This window comes from Elaeis guineensis, chromosome 7 (assembly GCF_000442705.2).
Source record: "Elaeis guineensis isolate ETL-2024a chromosome 7, EG11, whole genome shotgun sequence".
NCBI classification, from domain to species: Eukaryota; Viridiplantae; Streptophyta; class Magnoliopsida; order Arecales; family Arecaceae; genus Elaeis; species Elaeis guineensis.
In genome coordinates this window covers 87,820,138-87,843,881 of record NC_025999.2, presented here as the reverse complement: position 1 = coordinate 87,843,881, position 23,744 = coordinate 87,820,138, and the positions used below count along the sequence as shown (strand labels likewise).

Genomic DNA, 23,744 nt, shown 5'->3' with positions numbered 1-23,744 from the left:
CTCTTTTTCCATTGCTACGAGCCTATTGTCAAAGGAGAGGTGATAGAGATTGTGTAGATAGTTTTTGAATCCAGAGGCATTCTGAAAGAGTAGAAGATATTGATCATCCTCATTCTGAAAAAATCCGATGCATTTGCCCCGTGACACTTCAGACCGATCAGCTTTTATACCACTCTTTATAAAGTATTCTTTATAAAGTATGTGCTAGGCTCTTGATCGGACGACTAAAACTGATTGTTCCTCATTTGATTAACTCGGAGAAGATGCTTTTGTCAATGATCGCTGCATTACCGACAATATCTTACTTGCATAGGAGTTCATGCATAATCTGTGGTGTACCCCCATTCATCGAAGCTTGATAGCACTCAAGTTGGACATGGAATAAGCTTATAACTGGATGAGCTAGCATTTTTTATGCTGGTTGCTTCACGAATTTAGCTTGTAGGACAGATGGATTGATTGAATCACGGACTGTATAGAGAAAATCCAAGTTTTGCCATCTTGATCAGCGACGCCCCGATAGACTTCTTTTACTTGGTGGGTGGGCTTTACTAAAAGTGCCCTCTTTTCCTCTACCTGTTTATTTTATGTGCTAATGCTCTACAAATGGTGGTTTAAGGGTCGGAACAGCACTACTAGTTTGTCCCTGGGATTTAACCATCTTTTTTTTTACAGATGACTGCTTGCTCATTGGCTGGACGTCAGTCCGAAATGCAAGATGCTTTGTGATCATCATTGAGACCTATTGTCGGACTTCTGACCAGCTTGTGAACTTGCAAAAGTCTACAATCACCTTTAGCCTCAAGATGAATGTCCAAATAAAGCAGGCAATTCAGGACAAGTTGGGGATCCTAGAGCAAATCGAAGCCTTGACCTATCCGAAGGTTCTAATCACAGGATGGAAACTTTGGAGGGCTGACTATAGGTCCATAAAGCAGCGAGTTTGAGACCGCATTAATGGTTGGTATGCCAACGCCCTCTCCATGATAAGCAGGACTACCCTCATGAGATTGGTCCTGAGTTCCTTCCAGTCTATCTTTTGACAAACACTGTTGTGCCGAGCTCTTATCTTAGAGGGCTGGAGCAGCAGTTTCGAAAGTTCATGTGAGGCTCTAAATAGGACGATCATGGGCTTCACCTGCTATCCTGTGAGGTGGTTTATCAATCTGTGCAGGATAGGGGCCTGGGGGTTCAATCCCTACTAGTTAAGAGGAATGCTATAATTACTAGACATGCAGCTAGATTTCTCATCCAGTCTGATTGCTTATAGAGTAGGATGATGAGGACTCAATATCGCGAATGGAGCTAGGGGTCCCAAATCTGGATTGATTGTGACTGCCCCTTCATTTGGAAGAAAATTTATATCCGGGCTCCAACAGTAGTGACCCAGGTCAGATAGCTGATTGGGGATGAAACTTTGATTAATGTGAGACAGGATATTTGGATTTCCAGCTTGTCCCTCTCACATTGGCTAACCTACATCAATATGGAGGTAGACAACCACTTATGAGTCAGTGATTTAATCACTATCGATGGCAGGAGTTGAAGGACACAGGATGTCATCTATCTCTTTGGTGGTCAACTTATTGATTTCTATCCATCGGACCTAGGACTTGAGGGTGTAGAGCCGATCATGCTATCCTAAAGTTCCTATAAGGGACCTCATCGAGATGAGCCAGCCAGTATCGAATAAGAAGATCGAGATTGCTTGGATTTAGAGAGTAGTTGTCCATCCTAGAGTCAGACTTTTTTTTCTAGAAGGTTACTGAAAATTGGCTTCTGCAATAGACACTTCTCAAGGACAAAGGCATGGAGCTTCTGATTGCCTGCCTAATCTGCAGGCTAAAAGATGAGTCGATAGAACATACCCTCCTTCATTATCCGAGGACGAGATTGATTTGGTAGATACGAATAGACAACCTTAAGGGACGAGTAGTGGTCATTGGTTGTATCCTTTTCTAGATGCAATCTATCAGAATATAATCAAGGGCTCGACTTGGGATGGTAGGATGGCATACGTCACCTATCAAATCTAACTTTTCAAGATCAATCTAGTCTTCAAAGCTGAGGTTGTGCCTGCGCATCAGATGTTGAAGAGAGACTATTACTTAGTTGTAGAATATAGATGTTTCAATACTATTGGTCTATCCCTTAACGCCCCGAATTCCTGAGACTCCCATGATGCACCTATAGCAATCTAAAGGATATTTTTTCGTTTCCTTGGAGCTCCTTCCTTTGAAGTTTGTCAAGATCAACTTCGATGACAGAATTAAGAATGATAGAAATGATACAGACTATGTTATCCGATGTCCGAATGCCAGAATGTTGGCAGCAAAAGACTCACATCTTTTTGAGCCTTCCGTCTTGAAAGCAGAGCTTCATGCCGATTTGAATGGATATCATTTGCATGAAATAAAAATTATAGACAAAGAGAAATTTTATTAAAGATATTCTGCCACAGTCATTAACTGGATCCCAGATGAGATGAAACATTTGAAAGCTCGTCCACTTCTCTACGACATCTGAAGATCTCTTCATCATTCCATCGCGGTGTCTATCTGACATATCTTTCAGAAGATTAATAATACTGTAAACTGGATTGTTTCTTTTATTGCCGAACACATCGAAAACTGGACCTAACATCAAGGCAATGCTTGTCCACATACCGTACTTACATTAGAATGTTGTAATCGCTTGCATGTGCCCAAAAAAAGGAAGGAAAAAAAAAAAAGGTGAGCTAGCGGGCCAAATGGCACTCATCTCTAATCGCCTGACTCCTTAGCTTTTATAACTCGTAAAAACTAACAGCTTCGGAAGTACTTAAAAAAGAAACACATCCTGAGAGTTGTCCTCCCCCTTAAAAACGAACCAAAATTCATAACCCCTTAGTTCGTAAGTTGCTAGGTTTACATAACGTGGAAAGCAGATTGTGATTTGTTTTTTATGCTGAGAAAACCTACTTAAAGGTCCCCGGCTGAACCTTACTTACTTAAAAATCTCAAAAATACTAGTTCCACAACGTCCACAAAAAGATGCTGTGACTGCACTATGCATAGTTCGTGGAAGGGGAAATTAGCGTCATCTCTTAATCTTTAAAACACTCATAAGCCCCACTAACCCAAAGCATTGCTATTTTCTATTTATATAAGTAGAATATCAAGCGGAAATATTGCCGTTAGTTTTCTTAGTTGAACCTTACATACCTCAGGAGCACCCAGAAAACTAGCTTCACTCAAAGTCAGTCCATGTAGACCACCTGGAGGTGAAAGTTGCTATTAGTTACTTGGTTGAATCTTAAATTACTCAAAGCCCCAAAATTCAAACTTCACACAAAGCAAGAAGATCCTACCGACTTCACTTTATATAAAATATATCAAGAAAACAATTATTAATAGAAACCCAGTTGAATCTCAAATTATTTATAAAACCTCAAACTGCAAGCCTCATAAAAGGCAATCTGAGAAAATTGTTCAAAACACTTTCACAGTCCAGTATTTTAAGACCGTACCTTACACGTAAGCTAGCAGAAAATTCTCTTTTACTCGGAGTTAACGATTGAGGCAAAGAATAAAACATACCATGTGGGCTAGCTGGCAAAGCCTACTTTTAGAATGAGCAATTTGGCACTAACGCTGCTGATCAAGAAGACGAGAACTACTTCTACCACCGGTTTCTATGTACCATATCAACACTGATACACACATTAAAGAGTACAGAATAGATATTAGATTAGTACCAAACCCCAAGAAAACAACTAAAAGGCGAATAAGCAAAAAGAAGAGTCTATAACACATTTGCCAAATTTGATTAAGTTTATAATTTGCCGGTTACAAATTATATACAACAAAAATTGAATGAAAAACCCTTTAATAGAGGCAAAAACACAATCAGCTCACACAACCCATTACATGGATTTCTGGTGTTTGATGTAGGCCCAAAAAAAAACAAGGGGAAAAAAAAATAGAATCACACACAAAAAAGAAAAAAAAAGTAAGGAGGAAAAATTGATAAACAGCACATCTCTTTGATGAAGATAAATTGTGACCACAAGCTGGAACTCCCGAGGTTCAGAGGAAAATAAAAGGTGAGACACTAACGCTAGCTTGAGCCAAACACAAACCAGAAATGGGACCCCCATGTTTAAGAGCAGATGGACCTCCAACCGGCCAGCCCCATACCTACTAATGCAAGAATCACAAAGAGGAGCATGATAATGATGGTCAGAACTTTCTTTTCCCGCCATCAATGCTTGATGTAGGGGTGGCAATTAGGTCGGATCGGGTCAACACGAGTTGGGTCAGAAAATCATCAATCTAAACCCGACCTATTTATTAAACGGATCAAAAATTCAAACCTGAACCCAACCTATTTATTAAACAAATATCTTGACCCAATCCATTTAACCCATTTATTAAATAGATCAAATTAGGTTAAACGGATTAAATCGGTTAAACGGGTTAAACATGTTAAACAGATTAGATTAAATGGATCAGAAACAGGTTAAATAAATTTTAAATAGGTTAAACATGCCTTAAACAGGTTAAACGAGTCAGGTTAAATAGGTCAGAAACAGATTAAAAAGATTTTAAATAGATTAAACAAGTTAAATAGGTTATCTAACTCAATCCGACCTGAATATTAAATGGATTAAATGAGTCAAATATTTAAAACCTAAATTTGACTCAAATATTAAACAAGTTAAATAGGTTGACCTGTTTATGATTCAAACCTATTTAGCCTGAATCCAAATCTGTTTATGACGGATCGAACATGGATCGGGTTGGTGGGTCGGATCATATTTTGCCAACCCTAATTTGATGGCAACATGATTGAAACAGATCTACCATGATATGCTGGATTCAAAGCAACACGATGCGGTTGGATGCCCATCCACTCCTTCAAGATATTCGGATCTGCCTTGGTGATTTCACTGCAGTTTCTATTCAGCACGTCTTTCAGGAGGTGAACAACACCGTTGATTGGATCGCCTCTTATGTAACTGAGCATACTGATGACTGGACTGGCATGAAGAATAGACTTGCCTCTGAAACTTATCGGATATTTTATTTTTTGACCTTTTAGATTGTGCTCACGCCAGATCAATGTGAGCACCCTCCCACTAACATCAAAAAAAAAGTTCTAAAAAATTTTTAGTGAGAGCCGCATCCAAGTCAATATCTTAGTAGTACAACTTCATAAATTATCTTTTACTTACATACGCTGTTAATGCATTAGCTTCTACAAGTGGAAGGGCACTCTGGATGGGTTGCATTTGGTGACCATAGACTGCAAACGAGAGATAGCCATGCCAATCAAAGGGTGTGCAAAAAAACCTACCAAACTGTAAAATCGACCCGAACTGATTATTTCAATTTGGTTTAAATTGGATTTTGTCACACTAGGTCTGAATTCGATTTCAAATTTTTTGAAATTGAAATTATTGATTAAATTTTAATTTCAATTATAAAAAAAAATAAATGGAACTGACTTGCATAGGGGTGCAAAAGAGATGAGCTGCTCGCGACTCGCAAGCTATTGAAGCTCGAGTAGCTCGAATAGTAGGATATTTGGCTTAAAAGCTAGCGAGCCCGTCCGAATATATATACACACACACACACATACATATACATATATACATATACATATACATATATACATATGCATATACATATATACATATACATATATATATATATATAATATTTTTATTTATAATATATATTATTAGTAGGCTAAGACTTGATTTTGAGCTTAAACTTGAGCTTGAGTATGGCTCGATTGATATTCGTGTCATATCAAGTCGATCTCGAGTTTTATCTATTTTTTATCGAGCCGAGCTCTAACTTGGGATATTAAAGCTCAATCGATCTCAAACTGAATTTCGAATCCGAATATTTTGAATCGAGTCAAGCTCGAGCTTTCAGGTACTCGACTCAACTTGGTTCGATTGCACCTTGGACCCACTTATATATTATCCAACTTAAAACTGAATGGATCGATCGCACCCAAACCACACACCACCAAGCTCAGCAAACGTTGCAACCAAAGGAGGGGAAAAAAAGCTTACAACAAGGTCAATCTTTCAAAATATCACATAATACTAAGTGGCACTTGAACTTATAGGGCTGAAACTAGACTTGGACCGGCCTGAAGCCCATCAAGCCAGTCCGACTTCAAGCCGGGCTTCACACTAGGCCTAAAATAGTTCAGGCCAGATTTTGACTTAATTATAGAGTCCATTTGTCTTTCAGGCCAGGCTCATATATATCTTTGGCCCAGCTCGAGTCTGAAACCAAAATTTAGCCCGAGTCCAGTCTGAATTAGACCCATCAATATTTTGATTCCACAGTGCATAACACGCCATGCTACCCCTTGTATTTCATTAATTCCCAATTGCACGCTATCCACCATGCATATGCTCCATGATTTGCCCTAGTTCACCTGCAACGCACCAAATCCCATGATAGATAACATGCCACACTACCCCTTCAATTTCACCAATTCTCGATTACCCACTATCCACCGTGCATATACTCCCGGATTTGGCCCTAAAACTTCTCTCTTGACCGCCCCCAACCCCAAGGCCTGACCGTTCCCCGACCTTCCCAAGGGCTCCCGCCTCCCGCTCACCTTGGTGTAGAAGGACGGCCACCAACACTGTGCCGGCCTTCACCATTATCCAGTCTGTGAAACAGCAACCTCTCCGATGAGCTCTTCAACGGTGTCGGCGAGGCCTGCAGTTGGTCACCCGACCGCAGCCACTGCTGCTCAGTTCTCACCGCCTGGCTCTTCACTGCCCATGCTCGATCGGCTCAAGAGGTCAGGCCACCTTCGACAGTGACGATGGAGGCGACGAACGAGGCCGCTGATGCCGGACATGCTCTACTTTTACGGCATCCATCTCCACCAGAACAGAGCTCAACAACGTTCAACGTGAGCGGCGCCGTAGGAACGCCATGCCGACGGCGACGGTGTGGGAGTTGGAGAGCAACGCAATCGGCTTAGGGCTTTAGATTTTTTTTTAATTTTTTTAAGACGAAATCGAGAAGAGAGGTGATGTGGGCAGCGGGCTGGCCTAATAGGGTTCGGGCCGGGCTCAGACTTGAGTCTTTCAAAAATTTTCAAGCCTAAGCCCAGCCTGAAGCCTGACAAAAAATTTCGGGCTGGGCTCGAGCAGGGGTTTGACCCGATTCGGCCCGGCCCACTTCCAGAACCTATGAGTGATAATTTGATATTATTGCTATTTATCAAGGGATGTAATGAGTTCAAGCCTCGATATATACAATTTATTGGTACTGAAGTATGCAAGGATTGTCAAAGGCACAATGATATTTATAAGACATGTCATGTAGTCACAATTGAGTTGCCATTATGGAACAACAGATGCGCAGGATTTGCTAGCATGAATTATAAGGGGTGGTTGGACGCCCAACTGCCTATCGGGCATTGTTGAGGGAGGTCTAAACCTTGTTGTGAAGCCCACTACCAGCCTACAAGATGATATATCCCGAAACAGAGCAAACACAAACAAGACAGGCTAGCATCACACAAAGTGAAACCAATACATAAACTATGGGGAAGTCAAGCCTAACTCTTTCTTGAGAAAGAAAACAAGGATCTTACTTCACCATAGATGCCTATTCTATGCCATAATTTTCAAAACAGAAAGAGACTCCGAATGTTTCCTCATTTTTCCAATCTTCCCATTTAACTGCTATGTGCATCCAAGGCACCTTCCTTTGTCTACACAGCAATTGGCCAACCGTCTTAGCTGATTTTAGTTTGCTTTATTCACTACAACCGCTGTCAAGCTTTATTTCTGGCTTCTCTCTTAATTTACCAAGTGTTAACAGCATCTTCATTCTGTCCTCCTAAATCTACCAAATGTTCCAAACAACTGCATTTCTACTAGGTTCATGAGTTCATCTTTCACCTCATGTGACCCCCATTAGCCATGAGACTCATCTATACAGCAAATCCAGCAAGTTGATTCATAAATGAGAATCAATAGAAAAAAGGAATGTTGATATTCCGAATATGAAAAGATTGCATGAGAGACATCTAAGAAGATGTATAGATGTTTCACAGGTTGGGAAATCGGGTGACATTAATAAAAAGAGGGCCTAATTGCTAGACAGAGTCACAGTCACAACAGTAAATAAACTAGCCTATTGAAAAAAGCATATATAGAAACTTAAATTGTCTATCTGTTTAATGAGTTGGCAACCCACAACTCCATGGACCCCACTAAAGTTATGGCTGCAACATTTTGTTTGCTAAAGGGTTGTGAAATAGATGAACATAACATGGGGACTGAAATCATTCGGTAACTGATAGCATGAAACTTGAAAATATAAAATAAATCAACAGCATTAAAAAAAAAAAATCTTTACTGATCTTCAAAAGTGCAAGAAAGAATAACACTATCATGAACCAGCATATGTAAATCACAATGAAACACAAGATAGTGCGATATGAAATAATGCTACACAGAATACCACCATGCCATACTGCTGGCTATTGCAACACAATCCAAACCACATTGTACGCATCATCATCATCTATCTTCAAGAAGCATCTCAAATTGAACTCATACTAAAATCACATTATTTATGATAAAGGTTTTTTTAAAAAAGAATATACTTACAAAAGAAACGTAATTGATATGATCGATTGCAAACTTACTATGTGCATTCCATCATTGATGAACTCTATAAAAAAGCAAAGCACCCTGATAGATAAAAGAACGTAAAGAAACACTGCTTGCTAACGATTAATTTCCAGCTTCAAATGAAAAAGAGAAATATCCATGCCTGCTATATCACTTTAGAAGAATCAGATGGTACATGTATATGTAAACAAAATAAATTACGCACTTTAAAGCAGCAACTCTGACATGAATGCTTGTCCCATCTTGTAAGCGTTTAAGCAGAATAGGTTGCAAATATGCTAAATGGGATTGAGATATAGGGCCAATTGTTTCAGTTAGAGGGCAGAAAAGGATCAAAGCCACCTAGCATAGAATCAGAAGAGCAAAATAAACACAAACTGTCAATGAATATTTAGAAGAATCAACAATGCACTTAAATTACAAATAAGAATGCCAAGTTATTAAAAGAAAACCACTCAATCATAAACCAATAAGCAGTAACTTTGACAGAAGAATTGGATGCAAAACATATTCTCAGGGCATCAGCCCAAATATATACAAATGTATAAGGTGCACACTGAAATCATGAGAAATTGAGAATATACATGCTTGAAATGTAATGTCAGAAAACAAAGCAAAGTCATACATACATACATACACTCATACACATGGATACAAATAACACACACACACACACACACATAATTTGAGCAACTTCAACCATATTATAATTGTCGTCTTGGAGTCTGTCATGACTCCAAAAAAAAAAATCTCAAAAAAAAAATGTGTATATATAATACACACACACACACACCCCATACATACACACACACACACACACACACACACATATATATGGATATTCTAAATCTCCATTAAACACAGTAGGAGGGAATGTACTCCCAGTATACAACTCCACACCACAAGAGCAGCAATACTGAAAAGAAATTTCTGATTTTATTGAATGAAATATATTAACCACATCTAGTTCAAAGGTTTACGATAAGTGTTCACAAAGAAAGAAAAATCCACTAATAAAAAGATTTTTTTCTAACAAAAATTTTTAAAAGAAATAATTCTCTTTCATACAACCCCATGCCAGAAGAGCACCAATAATTGAAAAGAAATTTCTGATGTGGTAATTTTATTGAATGAAATATATTACCCACCTCAAACATTTACATGGAGTATTCCAAGAGAAACAAAGATTAGGATGAGATTTTGCTAGATTCATGATGGAATTGAGGCAAACTCAGATCTGCTCAAAAGGTTGAAAGGAATAAGAAAAAATTTGATATTGTGCAGCATCGAATTACATGCTTCCCCCCGATCTTAAACCTAACCCAACTATTGCTCAAGGTGAGAAACATGGATCTAGAGAGAGAGAGAAAAGCAGCAAGTTTCCAATACTGCAATCAAGCTCCATGATCATGGTGGTTTGGATGCTAGAAGCGCAACCATGGCCATGAGAAAAATGGAGAAGGGAAATGTAGGGCTCGATGACTAGGTTGGAGCCATATTTGCCTTACCATCCCAAACCATCTGGTTAGGGCATACCGTAGCATATCGGGTTTGAATTCATATGAAAACACTATTTGGGTCGGTATAAGTCCCATACCCATACCGAAGTAAACTATAATGTACCATCTGGTACCACCCGAACTTAAGGTGTGTGCTATACCGTACCAACCTATACCGCTCGATTTCGGATTGCATCATGATTAGAAAGTGAGAGAAGCTATCTCGATATGGGAGGGCATACCATACTGAACCATACTGTGCCAAACAAATAACAATATCCAATACCGAGATTGCGAACCTTAGATTGAATCGCAAACAAAAATAGATTTTTTTCCTTTTATTGGAATCAATGATTTCCTTAGGTATTATGGACCAGTTAAACTCTATCCAAGCACATCCATAAGAACATTTTCTGTTGTGGTTAAATGCCCACAAAATGCACCAATTCCCATATCATATCATATCATAGGAACTGAATTTATCTATTTTGTCAATAATTCTTATAGTACCAATGAATCAAAAAGAATGAAAAATGATATATTTTAAAAATGTCACAATATAAAACAACCTTTATTTGCACAATGAAAAATCTTCAGATGCACTCACTTCTCTGTGGTCTTCTTGTGAACTTTGGCTGCATTGGAAAAGAAAAGATAATAAATCAGGCCGCTCTCTAGCTGGGACAGCATACTTAGCAATGACACTCGTGACATTGGCACTTGCTCACCTCACTGAAGGACTGAAGCAACATCACATTCATTGATTAAATATTAACAAATGCATTATCCTTACGGTAACAACAGGACACAGAATTCAAAGCAATCTGGAGAAACTAGAGCTGATCCCAATCTATTCTATCTGGCAATGAAACAGGGAAAAGAAATTATAAAGTAACAGACAAAGGGCTTAAATATGATCATGAAGTAACATGCAGCATGCCACAACAAGATACATAATAGTTAATATGAGATGCAGCTAGCTGTTTTAATATATGATATGCATCTAAATCATACATGTTTGCAACCTTGAAACCTTTCTGCTTCACAGAAAAACAGAAGGTACTCAGGTAACTACACATCAACAAAAACTAAGAAGGTATTAAATTCAAGAAACAATTAAATTATGGCCAAAGAAGTTAAGAAACTAATGGAAGCTACATGGCGCAAATTGAGGAATAAGAGATGAAATTCCAAATCCAATGATACAGAACCAACGCAAAAGGGACCCAGTGCTGAGGAATAGTTGGCGTTGAGTTGACAAGTTCTTATGAGAGAAAGGACCAAAAACATATACATATATACATCCGTATATATGTATGTGTATATAGTTGTGCACGTATGGAAAAAGAATTGGCTGAAAACATGATAAAGCAGTGCCTAAACAATTACTGGCCTGTTCAAATAATGATGATACTTGTTGGTGCAAAAATCCGCCTGCGCCGGAGAAGCTGGAGTTGAGGAAGCCGCGGTCGCCGCCGGGACCTGCAAGGGAAGTCTAAACCGGAGGTGGGGTTGCTCCGGCAAGACCCTCCGACGCTCAAGTCAGTTCTCTGCCTCAACAAGAATGGAGTGCTCGAACGGAGAATTTAGCAGAGTTTTGAGATAAGGCAAAAGAGCTTAAAAAATAACGTATCTGAGTCCCCCCTTTTATAGGCGGGGGAGGCAACGGACTGATGGCGACGTGTGTAACCGCCTGGTAGTGGGCCGCCCATGGTCAGAGAAATTGATTGCGAAAGATAATGGAGCAGACACGTGGGTATCACCTCGACTTGCCACGTGGAATTCGTTATGAGGGGTGGAGCAGCGTCCGTCGTCAGGAGAATCGCGTGGTATCCGTCGCAGGAGGTGGAGCAGGTTCGTGGCCGTTACTGTGGCCTGCCAGGGGGATAATGGAGCTGTGCGGAGTCCGCCACAAGAAGTGGAGCAGGGCGGCTATGGCTGCTGCGGCTTGTCAGGGAATGATGATACTGCGTGGAGTCCGCCACAGGAGGTGGAGCAGGGTCGCGGCCGTTTTGAGGGCCTGTCAGGGGGCGTGGATCTGTCGATTGAAGCTCGGCAATGGTCGGAGCCGTCGTGAGCGGAGCCCGGCTCCCGTAGGAGTCCGGGCGGAGCTGTTCTGATGTCGGCGGCGGAGTCCGGCTCCCGTAGGAGTCCGGGCGGAGCTGTGCTGATGGCGGAAGAGCCCGGCTCCCGTAGGAGTCCGGGCGGAGCTGCGCTGATGTCGTCGGTGGAGCCCGGCTCCCGTAGGAGTTCGGGCGGAGCTGCGCTACAAACAAAGTCAAGGGTGAAGTCCGGCTCTGATAGGAGTCCGGATTGAGCTTACCAGCAATTGATATTGAGAGCGGAGCCCGGACTCCTACGGGAGTCCGGGCGGAGCTGTTTTGATGTTGGCGGCGGAGCCCGGCTCCCGTAGGAGTCCGGGCGAAGCAGCGCTTGCTGATGGTGGTGGAGCCCGGCTCCCGTAGGGGTCCGGGCGGAGTCGCGCTTGCTGATGGCGGTGGAGCCCGACTCCCGTAGGAGTCCGGGCGGAGCTGTGCTGATGTCGTCGGTGGAGCCCGGCTCCCGTAGGAGTCCGGGCGGAGCTGCGCTGATGTCGTCGGTGGAGCCCGGCTCCCGTAGGAGTCCGGGCGGAGCTGCGCTACAAACAAAGTCAAGGGTGAAGTCCGGCTCTGATAGGAGTCCGGATTGAGCTTACCAGCAATTGATATTGAGAGCGGAGCCCGGCTCCCGTAGGAGTCCGGGCGGAGCTGTTTTGATGTTGGCGGCGGAGCCCGGCTCCCGTAGGAGTCCGGGCGAAGCAGCGCTTGCTGATGGCGGTGGAGCCCGGCTCCCGTAGGAGTCCGGGCGGAGCTGCACTTGCTGATGGCGGTGGAGCCCGGCTCCCGCAGGAGTCCGGGCGGAGCTGCACTTGCTGATGGCGGTTCCGCCGTGGGTTCCGGCTGTGGGTATTTTATACCCAACACCAGTCCCCCTACATCCGAGTTTTGAATTTCAAACGAAGGAAGTACACAGAAGTACAGCCGGAACCGTCCCTTCGAATCCCGCGCCCTGCCGCTCCTAGATATTTTGGCATTAAATGAGCGCGTGCCGGAGTCTTTTCGAATTGGGGCGGTACGAGGGGACGCTTCGAAGACCCCGCAGGTACGCTGGCCTAAGTACGGCGCAATTATGGCCCTGCCAACCGCCAGCCGCCTTCAGCCGTCTGCCACGGGGAGTGGGACACGTGTCGGATGCGGACTGGCCTGGGGGGATTCGAGATCATTATGGCGCCGGATCCCAGGGTCTATTTAAACCCGTCCTTCCTCCTTTCAGGTGTCCCACTCTGCTTCTGATTTCTTGCCGGCGTCTGTCATCTCCCCGAGAGTCTGCTCTAGCGAACGCCCTCTCGAGCCGTAGGCTCCTTCCGTTCCTCGCTCCCCAGGCCCCCAGAGCAAGATAGGTTAGTGCCCACCTTCTCCTTCTTACCGCTTAGGGTCCTCTCCTCCTTCCTCTTCTTTCGTGTCCTCTCCTGAGTTGACTTCCGACGTCCCCCTCCTTTCTCGGCTTGCATTTCTAGGGCCCTTTAGGTTCTCCCCCAAAGAAAAATGTCTTCCGATTCTTCTTCCCCCGTAAGCTCTGGGAGTTCTTCTGCTTCAAACCCCCAGGCCCCTGTCTCTGCGGACGAACCCGCGTTTGGGGCAGGGTCTCGCCCGGTCTTCGCACCGGGCGCTATTCCTTGTTCGTCGACTCCGGACGAACTTCTCCTGATAAGGGCTCGGTACGGGGTCCCTTCAGAGTACGATCTGGAGCTTCCTGGCCCCTCCGACCGGGCCAGCGCTCCCCCTCCTGGTCGCTTCTGTTTGTACCAGGAGGCATTCCGTGCCGGACTCCGGCTTCCGCTCCCAGCTTTTGTTGCCGCCTTCTTTCGTTTCTTAGACATTTCTCTCGCTTCTGTCGCCCCGAATTCCTTTAGGTTTTTTATAGGGTTTCTCTCCCTCTGTCACATAGCCGAGGTCCAGCCTTCCCTCTCCCTGTTCAGACATTTCTACACTTTCAAACGCCATCCTTCAGCGAAGGATTGGTGGTACTTCTCCCCCCAGTTCGGTAAGAAGGGGTTGCTGAAGGGCGCCCCTTCTTCGATTCACAACTGGAAGGGAAAATTTCTCTTCATTTACTGTCCGACCCTGGAATTGGGCCTGCCCCCTTGGGGGTCTCTGAGGGATTCCGTCCGCCGGGCTCCTGGCCTGGGAGAGGACGACCTTCAGGCTGCCCAGAAGCTCCTGAGTTACCCCGCTCCTTCCCTTCCAAACCTACTGAGGGAGCCGCTTCTCTTCAACATCGGCCTGAGCCCTCAAGATCCAGCAAGTATACATCTTTCCTTTTCTTATCTTCTTCTTCCCTCTCTTCTCCTTTTTCCTCTTTTCTCTTTCTCTTTTTTTTTTTTCTTTCTTCTTCTTTTCTTCTTTTCTCTTTTTTTTTTTTTTTTTTTTTTTCGGACTGATTGGTGCTGCTTTTTCCTTCTTCTTTTCTTTTCCCGTTTTTTTTTTTTTTTTTTTTTTTAGCAATGGACGCCGAAGCCACACGGATGCTCGCCAAGGCCATGAGAGCCCAGAAAAGGAAGGACGCGACGACTTCCGGCTCGGCGAAGAGGGCCAGGGTGGAGGAGACGAGCTTGGCCGCGCCCGTCCAGGCGACCCCGGCGATCGACATTCCTTCGGATGCCGAGCCAGCGGCCCCCCGGGCTCCCTCAGGGAGCCCACCGACTGGGGTCCCCATTCCGGAGGTCCGCCCCGCGGAGGCGCCTGCCGCGGGGAGGAGGAGAAAATCGGTGGCCCGCAGGCCGAGCAGCCACCGAGCCGCTGCAGACGAGTCCGTCTGCTCCGAGGGGGGATCGGAGAACCCCTTCAACGACAAGGCCCTAATCCGCCGGCTGCTCGATGGTTGCATCCTGTCCGATGTCGTGGAGAGGATCGACCGCGCCGATCCCGAGCAGCGGGCCTGGGACACCTTGGGGTCCTTTCTTGAGGTAAGCGGATTTTTACTTGCTCAGTTGCTCGGTCTTTGTTGTAATTCTCTATCTGTCTTTGCAGATCGGGCACCAGCTCTTCGCCTATGTTGAGGCGTCAGGCCGCATGAGAAGGGATCTTCTTCGGGCGGAGGAGCGCTGCCAAGACGAGGTTGCTCGTCTTCAAGCGAAGACGGCCGAGGTGGCCGCCCTCCGGGAGGCTCTGGAGAGAGAGAGACAAGACCGGGAAGAGGAAAGGCGAGTCCGGGAGGAGGAGAGGCGAAGTTTGGAGGAGTCGGCAAGGAAGGCGGAGGCCGAGGTCGCCCATCTGGCCGAGCAAACTCCGGTTCTGGTCTCGGAGGCCAGGACCCTTGCAGTGGAGGAGTTCAAGACCTCCGCGGAGATGAGGGAGCTGAACGTCCAGTTCGGCCTGGAGGCGTTCACCAAGGGGTTCGAGCTCTGCCGAGAGAGGATGGCCAGCAGATATCCCGACCTTGATCTCGGCTTTTTGGAGGAGTCTGACGACGAGGCCGCCCCTCCGACCGCTGCCGTCGCAGCCGCGCCCCCCACGTCGAGCTCTCCACCCCCTGCCCCCGAGGTCTGAGACCTCCGATCTTGTATCTTTCTTTTGTCGCCATATTTCCTTCCGCTTGTCTTCAAAATTAATAAAGTCGAACTTCTTATTGTGGATGGCCTTTCCTTCCCCCTGCTTCTTTTTCTGCTTTCTTCTTGTAAAGAGTTGGTCTCTGACGTTTGCATCTTCCGATGGCAGCGTCCTGCCGAAGCACTTCCCTTGCCCCTGGGGGTCCCGCTGAAGTCAACTATCCAACGGCTAAAAAAGGAGGTCCTCCACCTGACGAAGAAGTTGAAAAAGTCGGAAGGCGAGCTCCGCCAGGCGAAAAAATGCTATTCCGAGGCCGCCGCTGAGGCCGCCCACTTCAGGAGTCTCCAAGTGAAGGCAATCATGGACTACAGCCGGAGGAAGGCGACTTTGCGAAGGAGCTCGAAGAATGCACGAAGAGCGCTAGCGACCGAACTTGGGCTCAAGAAGCCAGGATCAGCGCCCTTAAAGTGGAGCTGTCGGCTGCCAAGAAGAGGATCGGCCAGCTGGAAGGGAACTCACCCCGGCTCACAGCCGGGATGAGCAGATATGGTCACAAAAAGTTTCCGACCTCCAGAAGCAGCTTCAAGATGCCGAGATGAGCCACGATGTGCAGCGGGCCAGCTGGCGCCGACAGGTAGAGGAGCACAAGGGGAGATTCCGTCGAGCGGCGGACGAGGTAGTCCGTCTCCAGAGGCAGTTGGTTACTAGGGCGCAGCTTGCTAACGCCCAAGATAACGAAGAGCTCCAAGCCCTGAGAGGCTCTGTCGAAAGGATTTCTGTCTCCCTTGGGGAGAAGACAGCTGAGCTTCAACAAGTAAAAATCCAACTGGGACTTGAGCGGAAGGCCGTCGCGGACGCAGAGGCGGAGTCCGAAGTTTTGCGGAAGTGGCATCGGGAAGCGGAGGCTGAGAGCCGGCGACTTCGTCAGGCGCTCCAGGATATGCTGCAAAAGAAGGAAGAACTAGAGGAAATGGTGGAGACCCTGAGGCAGTCCTGGTCGGGGGATGGAGGTGATCACCCTATGTTAGAGGGAGCAGGACCTCCTTAGAGTTCTTTTGTAGTCACCCCCTTTTTGCAGCTGCCCCCCTTTTCTTTTCTTGTCGTTTTGTCCCTCTTTTTCTGGCCGTCCTGGCCCTGTAGTACATATATCGGAAATGAGAAAAAGGCATTTTGTGTTACCTTGTCCGCGCGTAGCACTAATATTGTCGTTCGTTGACCCTTTCTCGTTGTTTGGCCTGTTTGGCTTAGAGGTCGTCGTGGGAAAGGGCTCTTCCCTTCCATCCGATCTCGTCATGTGGCCGAGCCTCGCCACCGTTTTTAACCCTTGCTGGCGAAGTGGCGGATGGAGCCCGGCTTTCTTAGGAGCCCGGGCGAAGTCTTTCTTGGGGGCGGAACCCGGCTCCCGTAGGAGTCCGGGTGAAGTTTACCTTGGCGGCGGAACCCGGCTCCCGTAGGAGTCCGGGTGAAGCTTTACCTGGCGGCGGAACCCGGCTCCCGTAGGAGTCCGGGTGAAGCTTTACCTGGCGGCGGAACCCGGCTCCCGTAGGAGTCCGGGTGAAGCTTACCTTTGCGGCGGAACCCGGCTCCCGTAGGAGTCCGGGTCTTCCATTTTGCTTGAGCCGGTCGCGAGGTTCTCGTTATCAGCCTGGCTTGTGGGGGCGCGTTAGGGCGCTGTAAGGCCTCTCCCCCTCCGGTCTAAAAGAACGGGCCTTCAACTTTGCTCATGTCAGGACGAGGTTTTCCTCCTGTTCCTGACATGGCTATGGGGGCACATTAGGGCGTTGCAAGGCCTCTCCCCCCATCCGGTCTAAAAGAACCGGGCCTTCGACTTTGCTCAAGTTAGGGCGAGATTTTCCTCCTGTCCCTAACAGGGCTGTGGGGGCACATTAGGGCGTTGTAAGGCCTCTCCCCCCATCCGGTCTAAAAGAACCGGGCCTTTGACTTTGCTCAAGTTAGGGCGAGGTTTTCCTCCTGTCCCTAACAGGGCTGTGGGGGCACATTAGGGCGTTGTAAGGCCTCTCCCCCCATCCGGTCTAAAAGAACCGGGCCTTTGACTTTGCTCATGTCAGGACGAGGTTCTCCTCCTGTTCCCGACATGGCCGTTGTTTTTTGGAGAGGTCATATCCAGTCATAATACATCCGCGTTAAGCAGGAGGAGTGCGTTAGCTAGAAAGAAAAGTAGATTCAAAACGAAACAGTAAGCAATACATTTATAGTTCTCCCGCTCCTCCTTGAGGCCCTCTGGCGATGGAGTCGATGGTCCCGATAGGAGGCCGGTCCCCGGACTGCTCCTCCCTCTTCTGTGGTTCGGGCGGTGGGAGGGCTCTTGGCCGGTCTCCTCTACCCTCAGGCCTGCGGCGGATGAATCTGTCGAGCCGACCTCCCCGGATGAGCTCCTCGATCTCGTCCTGGAGCTGGATGCACTCTTCGGTGTCGTGGCCGTGGTCGCGGTGGTAGAGGCAGAACTTGTTGGGGTTGCGCTTCCCGGGGTGCGTGCGCATCCTCTCCGGCCCAGGGATCAGCTCCCTGACCTCCATCAGTACCTGGGCCTTCGAGGCGTTGAGGGGGGCGTAGCTGCGGAACTTCCCTTGCGGGGAACCCCGCCGAAACCTGTTGTCCGGGCTTCTCTGCCTGCGTACCCGGGGTGGAGTATGGGCGCGCTTGTGCCCAGGAGGGGATCGGGAGCGAGGCCGGGCTTCCCTTGGCCTCTTCTCAACTGCGGGCTTGCCAGAATCTCCCGCTGGCGCTCCCTCGCAGTCTCTTCATCCTTCATTTTGAAGGCCTCTTCTGCTCGGGCGTATCCTTCAGCCGAGCCAGCAGATCAGCAAAATCCCTGGGGTACTTCTTCTCCAGGGAGTACAAGAGATCATTCTTCTGAAGGCCACCTTTCAGGGCGGCCATGGCAACCGACTGGTCCAAGTTCCGGACCTCCAACGCCGCGATGTTGAAGCGGTTGATGTAGGCCCGTATGGACTCCCCTTCCCTCTGCTTGATGTTGATGAGGGACTCCGAACCTTTCCGGGGACGTCGGCTGCTGACAAAATGGGCCACGAATTGGTGGCTCATTTGGTCGAAGGAGAAGATGGTACCCGGCTTCAGTGCCGAGTACCAGTTTCTTGCTGCTCCCTTCAAAGTAGACGGGAAAGCCCGGCACAAGATGGCGTCGGGGGCACCATGAAGCAGCATCATCGTTCGGAAGGCCTCCAGGTGGTCCACCGGGTCCGACGTCCCGTCGTAGCTTTCAAACTGGGGGAGCTTGAAATTCGGCGGGATCGGTTCCTGCATAATCATTTGGGAGAAGGGAGGGTCAGTGCAGATATCCTCACCGTAAGCGGGAGGCGCATGGCGGAGTTCTTCGATCCGCCGGTTCATCTCCTGGAGCCTCCGGTCCAGGAAATCCTCTCGACTTCGAGTCTCGAGGGTCCTTTGGCAGAACGGGGGCAGAGATCTCCCAGGGATGGAGTCGTGGTCCGACTGAGGGCTCTCCACCCTTGGATTCGCCTTCTCGGGAAGGACGGGGCGGCTAGCCCAGGTGGCCCGCCCCACCGCCGGGTTCTGGCATTCCGGAGATGCCCCTTCCGGATGCGCTGACGCCTGCGGCGGCTGCTGCTGCATCGCCTGTACGGCCTCGACGAGGCCCTTAACCTGCTGCGCCAGCAAGTCAAACTGCTCCGCGCCGACCGCCGTCGCCGGAGGGGGAGGAGGAGCTGGCTGAGAAACGGGAGGGGAGGCCGGAGCCTGAGATCTGGCCGCGGAGGCCGTGGACCGCCGGGTGGACGCCCTGTGCGGAGGCATCGGGTGTCGATCTCGTGGGGGAGGATTAGGAGTAGATGACGGAGAGATGGCCGGAGGTGGCTCCGTTGAGCGCTCCTTCAAGAACAAGGGTGCTGCGAAGACACAGGCCCCCTCCTTCTAGCGCCAATCCTGTTGGTGCAAAAATCCGCCTGCGCCGGAGAAGCTGGAGTTGAGGAAGCCGCGGTCGCCGTCGGGACCTGCAAGGGAAGTCTAAACCGGAGGTGGGGTTGCTCCGGCAAGACCCTCCGACGCTCAAGTCAGTTCTCTGCCTCAACAAGAATGGAGTGCTCGAACGGAGAATTTAACAGAGTTTTGAGATAAGGCAAAAGAGCTTAAAAAATAACGTATCTGAGTCCCCCCTTTTATAGGCGGGGGAGGCAACGGACTGATGGCGACGTGTGTAACCGCCTGGTAGTGGGCCGCCCATGGTCAGGGAAATTGATTGCGAAAGATAATGGAGCAGACACGTGGGTATCACCTCGACTTGCCACGTGAAATTCGTTATGAGGGGTGGAGCAGCGTCCGTCGTCAGGAGAATCGCGTGGTATCCGTCGCAGGAGGTGGAGCAGGTTCGTGGCCGTTACTGTGGCCTGCCAGGGGGATAATGGAGCTGTGCGGAGTCCGCCACAGGAAGTGGAGCAGGGCGGCTATGGCTGCTGCGGCTTGTCAGGGAATGATGATACTGCGTGGAGTCCGCCACAGGAGGTGGAGCAGGGTCGCGGCCGTTTTGAGGGCCTGTCAGGGGGCGTGGATCTGTCGATTGAAGCTCGGCAATGGTCGGAGCCGTCGTGAGCGGAGCCCGGCTCCCGTAGGAGTCCGGGCGGAGCTGTTCTGATGTCGGCGGCGGAGTCCGACTCCCATAGGAGTCCGGGGGAGCTGTGCTGATGGCGGAAGAGCCCGGCTCCCGTAGGAGTCCGGACGGAGCTGCGCTGATGTCGTCGGTGGAGCCCGGCTCCCGTAGGAGTCCGGGCGGAGCTGCGCTACAAACAAAGTCAAGGGTGAAGTCCGGCTCTGATAGGAGTCCGATTGAGCTTACCAGCAATTGATATTGAGAGCGGAGCCCGGCTCCCGTAGGAGTCCGGACGGAGCTGTTTTGATGTTGGCGGCGGAGCCCGGCTCCCGTAGGAGTCCGGGCGAAGCAGCGCTTGCTGATGGTGGTGGAGCCCGGCTCCCGTAGGGGTCCGGACGGAGTCGCGCTTGCTGATGGCGGTGGAGCCCGGCTCCCGTAGGAGTCCGGGCGGAGCTGTGCTGATGTCGTCGGTGGAGCCCGGCTCCCGTAAGAGTCCGGGCGGAGCTGCGCTGATGTCGTCGGTGGAGCCGGCTCCCGTAGGAGTCCGGGCGGAGCTGCGCTGATGTCGTCGGTGGAGCCCGGCTCCCGTAGGAGTCCGGGCGGAGCTGCGCTACAAACAAAGTCAAGGGTGAAGTCCGGCTCTGATAGGAGTCCGGATTGAGCTTACCAGTAATTGATATTGAGAGCGGAGCCCGGCTCCCGTAGGAGTCCGGGCGGAGCTGTTTTGATGTTGGCGGCGGAGCCCGGCTCCCGTAGGAGTCCGGACGAAGCAGCGCTTGCTGATGGCGGTGGAGCCCGGCTCCCGTAGGAGTCCGGGCGGAGCTGCACTTGCTGATGGCGGTGGAGCCCGGCTCCCGTAGGAGTCCGGGCGGAGCTGCACTTGCTGATGGCGGTTCCGCCGTGGGTTCCGGCTGTGGGTATTTTATACCCAACAATACTTATGGTTGTCGCAACTATATCCATGGAGCTGACTCCTTTGGAGTATGAAATTAAAGAAAATCACAAATTTATTTTAGAAAAGTCAACAACAGAGAGAGTTCAGACTGCAAGAAGTTAGACTATGAACTATGAAGAAATTCCACACACACACATGAGAGAGAGAGAGAGAGAGGTTGCATGTAGGAATATACAATAGGAAATACATGTTCATAAGAGATAAAGGTGAGCACCCATAGCTAACGACCTCAATAACCTATCTGGAACTTCTCCAGCACAGGAATGGAATCCAGATGGGCCAATGTTATCTATTTCTGGCAATAAATTATAGGCCCACTTTTCTGATAGGTAATTATTGTTTGCCTCCATGTCTCTAAAAGTTTGATAGCCACTAAGCTATATGTGGAAGTTTTTCTGTACCATTTTCTGCCTCACAGAAAGTACATGTCTTCGTCCTATGATGTGATCAAGAAGAAGAGTGAAGAAAACCGAGGTTTTAACATGACAAGCTGATCGGCCATCTAACCATGCCCTAAATGTTGTTTTTTTGACCTGACCTCCAATCAAAATGGAGGCTGGGACATCAATTATAATGGCACCCATTCCAATCGGCATGAGACTGGCACAAACTGGCACACGTCATGTGAATGCCTTACTGGTAACTGGTAAGGCAGCAAAGGAATCGCACTAGCTTGGCATGCTGCGTAACTGGTATCTTCCAGTGCATCCCAAGCATTGGCACAGCACTGGCACAGGATACTTCAGGTGTTAGGCCAAGATATAGAGGCAAGTTAAAGAGCAACGACAAAAGGAGATGGCTTGTAAGAAGATACGCCCCACTCATCATGACATATGAAGAATTCCCTTAAAGATGTTTCAAACGTACTTCCCTCTCAGCCTCTCTTTTGTTCAAAGCGATTAAAAAGAGTGAAAAAAAAAAGAGTGCTTTACCTAATTAATTTTAAAAAAAATTATTTACAAAAATAATCTAACTTTTAACTTATTTACCAAAATGATGCAAACAGGATAAAACGCCATTCAAAATAGCATTTTTTGATGGCCACATCACCACCCCAATCCACCTATTTTCTATGTGGACGGAAAAAAATAAAATAAAATCGCCAAATCAAATGGCGTTTTTTAAAACGCCATTTGAAATAACGTTTTCAAATATGCCATTTCAAATGTCATTGTCCAAAACGTCATTTGATTTGATGATTTTAATTTTTTTCTCAAAAAAAAAAAAAAAAATGAAAAAAAATAAAAATTATAATTTTAAATTTATAAAAAAAATAAAAATTATAATTTTGATTAAAATAAAAATCATCATTTCAAATTAGTATCCCCATTTCAAATTATCTTTTTAAAAAAATATCTGAAAAAAAATTGATGTAAAAAAAAATTAAAAATATCATAAAAAAAAATAAAAAATATAAAAATTATAATTCAAAATTTTAAGAAAATAAAAATTTTAATTTTAATTCAAATAAAAATCATCATTTCAAATTACAATCTCATTGTCAAATTAATTTTTCTTAAAAAATATCATTAAAAAAAATGAAAAAAAATAAAAATATAATTTTGAATGAATTTTAAAAAATAAAAATTCTAATTTTAATTCAAGTAAAAAACATCATTTTAAATTATTTTTTTCATTTAAAATTAAATTTTGTAAAAAAATATCTCAAAAAAATTTTAAAAAATTAAAATAATAAAAAATACCATAAAAAAATATAAGAAAAAAATGAGAAAAAAATAAAAATTATAATATTAATTAAAATAAAAAACATCATATCAAATTAGTTTTTTCATTTCAAATTAACTTTTTTAAAAAAAATGTCAAAAAAAATATATCTTAAAAAATTAAAAAAATAAATAGTGCCATAAAAAAGCCAAAAATTTAAAAAAAGGAAAAAAAATTATAATTTAAAATTTAAAATAAATAAATTTTAATTTTAATTAAAATAAAAAAATCATTTCAAATTACTTTCCTAATTTCAAATTAATTTTTTTAAAAAATATTCCAAATAAAGAAGAAAAAATGAGAAAAAAATAAAAATTATAATTTTAAATTTTGAAAAATAAAAATTTTAATTTTAATTCAAATAAAAAAAATCATTTCAAATTATTTTCTCCATTTAAAATTAATTTTTTAAAAAAATAACCCAAAAAAATCTTAAAAAATTAAAAAATACCATAAAAAGAAAAAAATGAGAAAGAAATGAGAAAAAAAATAAAAATTATAATTTTGAATTTAAAAAAATAAAAATTTTAATTTTAATTAAAATAAAAAACATCATTTCAAATTACTTTCTTCATTTCAAATTAATTAATTCTTATAAAAATATATCTCAAAAAAATATATCTTAAAAAATTAAAGAAATAAAAAATATGATAAAAAAAGAAAAAAATTATAATTATAATTTTTAATTTAAAAAAATAAAATTTTAAATTTTAATTCAAAC

The 23,744-nt window shown here is 45.8% G+C and overlaps 2 protein-coding genes across 16 annotated transcripts in view; one reads left to right on the top strand and one right to left on the bottom strand.

The window, feature by feature from the left end:
* Window positions 1–6: 6 nt before the first annotated feature.
* Window positions 7–23,744, bottom strand: part of LOC105048730 (uncharacterized) — a 37,130-nt gene continuing 13,392 nt past the window's right edge. The window contains exons 2-7 of one of the 15 annotated variants that reach the window (XM_073261411.1): window positions 10,899–10,910; window positions 10,778–10,805; window positions 8,877–9,013; window positions 8,648–8,731; window positions 3,579–3,691; window positions 7–3,256 (exon numbers count right to left, since the gene is read on the bottom strand). In XM_073261411.1, coding sequence (XP_073117512.1) covers window positions 3,661–3,691; window positions 8,648–8,731; window positions 8,877–9,013; window positions 10,778–10,805; window positions 10,899–10,910 — 292 coding nt within the window. In that variant the 3' untranslated portion in view covers window positions 7–3,256; window positions 3,579–3,660. Of the gene's footprint in view, window positions 3,257–3,578; window positions 3,692–8,268; window positions 8,732–8,767; window positions 9,014–10,739; window positions 11,030–23,744 lie in introns of those variants that run through there. The other 14 variants (XM_073261421.1, XM_073261420.1, XM_073261415.1 and 11 more) reach the window with 14 other exon arrangements.
* Window positions 10,949–21,792, top strand: LOC140859135 (uncharacterized). Its single transcript, XM_073260680.1, has 5 exons — window positions 10,949–11,061; window positions 11,219–11,237; window positions 14,933–15,175; window positions 15,240–15,412; window positions 21,717–21,792. Exons 1-5 carry the CDS (start codon window positions 10,949–10,951, stop codon window positions 21,790–21,792), a joined length of 624 nt encoding a protein of 207 aa, XP_073116781.1.

What these genes read in the sequence shown, in the direction of transcription:
- LOC140859135 (XM_073260680.1), top strand. Translation starts at nt 10,949, where the DNA reads ATGCATTATCCTTACGGTAACAACAGGACACAGAATTCAAAGCAATCT. An exon ending in CCTTGGGGTCCTTTCTTGAG is followed by an intron (nt 15,176 to 15,239) that starts GTAAGCGGATTT and finishes CTGTCTTTGCAG; the next exon opens with ATCGGGCACCAGCTCTTCGC. An exon ending in CAAGACCGGGAAGAGGAAAG is followed by an intron (nt 15,413 to 21,716) that starts GCGAGTCCGGGA and finishes TCTGCCTCACAG; the next exon opens with AAAGTACATGTCTTCGTCCT.